Genomic DNA, 5171 nt, shown 5'->3' on the forward strand with positions numbered 1-5171 from the left:
GAATAGTCGTCCCTGACGGCGTAGGCGAAGTCGAAGGGCCATCCTGGCTGCTTGTAGGTCGGGGGAGGAGCGCCGTACACGGGAGGATTGTCGGGACGGGGGACGGCGGAGGCCAGAGCCGCGAGGGCGCCCAGGAGGAGGAACAGCTGCAGGAGGAAACTGGGAATCAAAAACTAAAATTCGCACACATGGAGAACGGCACAAGAATGGACGGGGCGGAAAAGGCGTCGCAGGAAAGTAGGAATATCAAGCCACTTCCATTGTAAGAAATCCTTTATTGTATTCTGAAATCTTTTGACATAAAATAACGTTAACGGTAATAGCACCAATACACTAGAACAATTGCAATAACTAAATCTTTTGTTGGGATTCTTAGCGTACGTCCTGTCACTACACAAGTGACGTTCTACACATTATTATGGTGGATTAATGCATGATATTGCAACGGCAAAATGCTATGTTAATGAATATGATACATGGGACAGAGAAAGAACCAAAAGCAGAAGGGATAGAGAGAAGAGAGTGAAGAGAACTGAAGAAGTAGCACAAAAAATGGGGAAAAGGGGGAATGGACCAAGAGGGAAAGAGAGAGAGAATCTTTTCTTAAAGCTACTCACTTTCACAGACATGTTGGTGTTGGTTGCAGAGGAGCTGAGTGAGCTGTGATGCTAGACTGAAGGAGGAAATCCTTAATATACCATCACTAGAATGAAGCTGTGACGTCACTATTATGTGGATAGAACAGGCACAGATGACTTTAATGATGGAAACGTGAAAGCACTTTTAAAATACAAGCTGATAATTCTAGTGACGATGTTAGCAACAGCTTGATGATGCTACTGGTATAAAATTGATATTGGTAATAATGAAAACAATAACAGCTACAAAATGTGAAAAAGGTAATTATGTGTTTGAATATATGTATGTATACGTACACACACATATATATACATATATATACATACACACACACACACACACACATATATATATATTTATATATATATAGATATATATATATATATAATATATATATATATATATATATATACTGTATATGTATGCATGTATGTATACATATATATATATATATATATATATATATATATATATATATATATATATATGTATATATATATATATATATGTATATATATATATATATATACATATATGTATATTCATATACATATACATATTTATATATATATATATATATATATATATATATATATATGTATATATATTTATGGGTGTGTGTGTGTGTGTGTGTGTGTGTATGTATATATGTATATACACACATATATATATATGTACACATATTTATATGTATACATATGTATTTATATACATATATATATATATATATGCATATATTGTATATATATATAATATATATATATATATATATATATATATGTATGCGCATATATATATGTATATATGTGTGTGTGTACACACACACACACACACACACACACACACACACACACACACACACACATATATATATATATATATATATATATATATATATATATATATATATATATATACATATATGTATATATATATACATATGTATATATTATATATGTATATATATATATTTATATATATACATATATATGTATATATATACATTTATATACACATATATATATATATACATATATATAACTATACATTGGTAAATTAACAGACATGTTTATGATGCTGAAGACATAATGAGGATAATAATGATAATTATTATTTTCATAATGATGATGCTGCTAATGCTAATATAATAATAATGATGATAATGATATAAACAGTTACAATAACAATAAAGATAATGATATATTCAAGATGTAAAGATAATGATTGGATAGTGATGTTGACAAAAAGTATGAAAATAACAAGAATGAAAGTGATGATAACGATTATGGTAATAATGATTACAATAATGATGATAACAATAACATCATCATCATCATGAGATACAAAGATCAATATAGTGTGATAAATGTACAATGTCCTATAGGCATAAACTGATCTAAATCTCCCCCATTCAGCCGTGATTTGAATAAACATTATTATTATCCTTATCATTATCGTTATTTTATTGTTAATATTATTTCATCATTATCAATATTGTTATCATGATCATTACTGCTAGCATTTTCTATGATCATTATGAATATTATCATTATTGTAATTATAGTTTCATTATCATTATCTTTAATATCATTATTGTTATTATCATCAGTATTATAATTGTTGTTGTTATTATCATAAACAGCATTATTATTATCCTCATTATCATTCTTATCGCTATTATCATTATCATTGTTATCATCAGCAATATTGATATTACCTAAATTAATGTTGACATAATTACAATCATCATTATCCTCATTAATATCATCATTACTGTCATTACTATTATCATCATCATGATCATTATCATAATTACCATAGTCACTATCATCTTTTTCAGCATCATCTTCATCGTTATCGTCGCCTTTATAAATAGCAAGTTTGAGACTTATCATTTTTGAAAGAAGTTTAGTTGTATGAAAAGACTGGATTTCAAAATCGCATTGATATTGGTCGGCTTTGGAGAATGAGAAAAAGGAGGAGAAGAAGAAAAAGAGGTAAATAGGGGAGAAGAAGAAGAAAAGGAGGTAAAAAGAGGAGAAAAAGAAGAAAAAGAACATAAGAACAAAAAGGAGCAGGGGGAAAAAGAGTAGAAAGAAAAGAAGGCGAAGATTTAGCGAAATTGATACTTATTCTAATTCTGTCTCCTGGTCGAAGGAGAGCAGCTGCAAAGCGTCAACGGGACAGCCTGAGGCAAGGAACTCGTCGTCCATCTAGCGAGGAGCGACATCCTTGCTTCTTGGCACTGAGACTTTGGGACGACTTTCATCGCGGGGTTTTCGTCCCATAGAGTCGTTTCGGAATCAGTAGTCACAGGTCGGTCATAATGATGTGTGTATGTATATATGTATATATATATATATGTATATATATATATATATATATATATATATATATATATATATATGTATATGTATAGAGAGAGAGAGAGAAGAGAAGAGAGAGAGACTTTTGGACGACTTCCATTTTTTTTTATTATCATTATTATTTTCAACAGAGAGAGATAGAAAGAGAGGGACAGAGGGGGGTGAAAGAGAGAGAGAAAAAGAGAGAGAGAGTGAGAAAGAGAAAGAGAGAGAGAGAAAGAATCTATCTTTAGATAAAAATTGGGCATGGGATTCAGCGCCCCCTTTTGATCGCGGCAAAACGTATGTCTTCCACACACGAACACACGCACAAGAAAGTAGTGCACCATTACAATCTCTCAAACAGGTTCAGACGATTTAAAGTATTCTTTCAACTTATATATGGATCTTGATGTATGAATCGATCCTTGGGTTCCATATGATGTTACTGAAACGGTTGTGCTGAATCGTCTGTTGTTGAAAAAATCATCCGTGCTACATAGCTACAGCCCTGTAGGATTTTCACATCATTCTATATGAGGAACAAGCAGAACATCCTATTTCACAGCAGGACACTCGCATCGTACGATCAATAAGGTAGGATCGAGTCAGCAGCACCGGTGAGGCTGACCGCTTGCTCTTTTGTGTCCAAGTAATGACGAAGGGAAGATTAAGTAAAAGATGTTGCTACTGACCTGAAACTGATGTTGAGAGATCTATGCTTTGAGAAAACGAATGATAATGTTAGATGGCTGAATGAAGAGTTTTGTAATGATAGCTTTTGAAAAGGAAAAGGGGACTAGAAAGATAGATAGAATATGTCATTGTTCTGAAGCGGACGTCCAGCCACTCAGAGGGTCAGTGGAAGAATCCTGACCACAAAGGAAAGAGACTGATAAAGATAGAAATAACAAAATGCTAAGATAACAAAAGTAAAGAAATATAATGACTACATCTCTCTGTGAGTCGTGAGGACTTATGAAAAGGAAAATATAATCTATCTGCTTTTATTTGCACGAGTGAAATATAACGTCACTCTGAAATTTGTGTTGGAGCACATTAGCATGGCAATAAGTTCATGACAGTCAACATGATAAAGATATCATAATTCAGAACATAAATGGTAAGAAGAGACTTTGGTTTGGCTTGTAGGAGCTTTGATGGTGTGACTAGAGTTTCAAAACTCTTTTGTTCTCTAAGTTCATGATAGATGGGTATTAATCGTGTGGATGGGGTGGGGGAGGTGGGTAGGAGGGGGCAGGGGCGTGATAGGAGGGTGTGGGTGGGTGGTAGGAGGGGGCGGGAGCGGGGTACCTGGCCTCCCCCTCGTAGACGACGTTGGCGACGTAGCCGTTGTCGTGATCGGCTTCGAACGACACCACCTCGGTTCGGCCGTCGGGAAGAACCACGTGGTAAGACCCGGAAGTCACGTGGCCGTCGCTAGTCTGTTGGTGGGCGTAGTCGTTGCCCGAATAGTCGTCCCTGACGGCGTAGGCGAAGTCGAAGGGCATTCCTGGCTGCTTGTAGGTCGGGGGAGGAGCGCCGTACACGGGAGGATTGTCGGGACGGGGGACGGCGGAGGCCAGAGCCGCGAGGGCGCCCAGGAGGAGGAACAGCTGCAGGAGGAAACTGGGAATCAAAAACTAAAATTCGCACACATGGAGAACGGCACAAGAATGGACGGGGCGGAAAAGGCGTCCTGTCACTACACAAGTGACGTTCTACACATTATTATGTTGGATTAATGCATAATGTTGCAACGGCAAAATGCTATGTTAATGAATATGATACATGGGACAGAGAAAGAACCAAAAGCAGAAGGGATAGAGAGAAGAGAGTGAAGAGAACTGAAGAAGTAGCACAAAAAATGGGGAAAAGGGGGAATGGACCAAGAGGGAAAGAGAGAGAGAATCTTTTCTTAAAGCTACTCACTTTCACAGACATGTTGGTGTTGGTTGCAGAGGAGCTGAGTGAGCTGTGATGCTAGACTGAAGGAGGAAATCCTTAATATACCATCACTAGAATGAAGCTGTGACGTCACTATTATGTGGATACAACAGACACAGCTGACTTTAATGATGGAAACGTGAAAGCACTTTTAAAATACAAGCTGATAATTCCAGTGACGATGTTAGCAACAGCTTGATGATGCTACTGGTATAAAATTGATATTGACAGTAATGAAAA

At 35.7% G+C, this 5171-nt stretch overlaps 2 protein-coding genes across 2 annotated transcripts in view; both read right to left on the reverse strand.

Annotated features, from left to right (window-relative positions):
• Window positions 1–657, reverse strand: part of LOC122268054 (uncharacterized) — a 994-nt gene extending 337 nt beyond the window's left edge. The window contains exons 1-2 of the mRNA XM_086535757.1: window positions 618–657; window positions 1–146 (exon numbers count right to left, since the gene is read on the reverse strand). The exon at window positions 1–146 is cut by the window's left edge and continues 337 nt beyond it. Of these exons, the coding sequence (XP_086391883.1) occupies window positions 1–146; window positions 618–629 (158 nt within the window). The 5' untranslated portion in view covers window positions 630–657. The remainder of the gene's footprint in view (window positions 147–617) is intronic.
• Window positions 658–4201: 3544 nt separating this feature from the next.
• Window positions 4202–4951, reverse strand: LOC147472019 (cuticle protein 7-like). Its single transcript, XM_086535837.1, has 2 exons — window positions 4917–4951; window positions 4202–4600 (listed from the first exon to the last, which is right to left on the reverse strand). Exons 1-2 carry the CDS (start codon window positions 4926–4928, stop codon window positions 4202–4204), a joined length of 411 nt encoding a protein of 136 aa, XP_086391963.1. The 5' UTR covers window positions 4929–4951.
• Between the last annotated feature and the right edge of the window lie 220 nt (window positions 4952–5171).

This window comes from Penaeus japonicus, unplaced genomic scaffold (assembly GCF_977035675.1).
Source record: "Penaeus japonicus unplaced genomic scaffold, GWHDUDI00000001_assembly GWHDUDI00000004, whole genome shotgun sequence".
In the NCBI taxonomy this organism is placed as follows: Eukaryota; Metazoa; Arthropoda; class Malacostraca; order Decapoda; family Penaeidae; genus Penaeus; species Penaeus japonicus.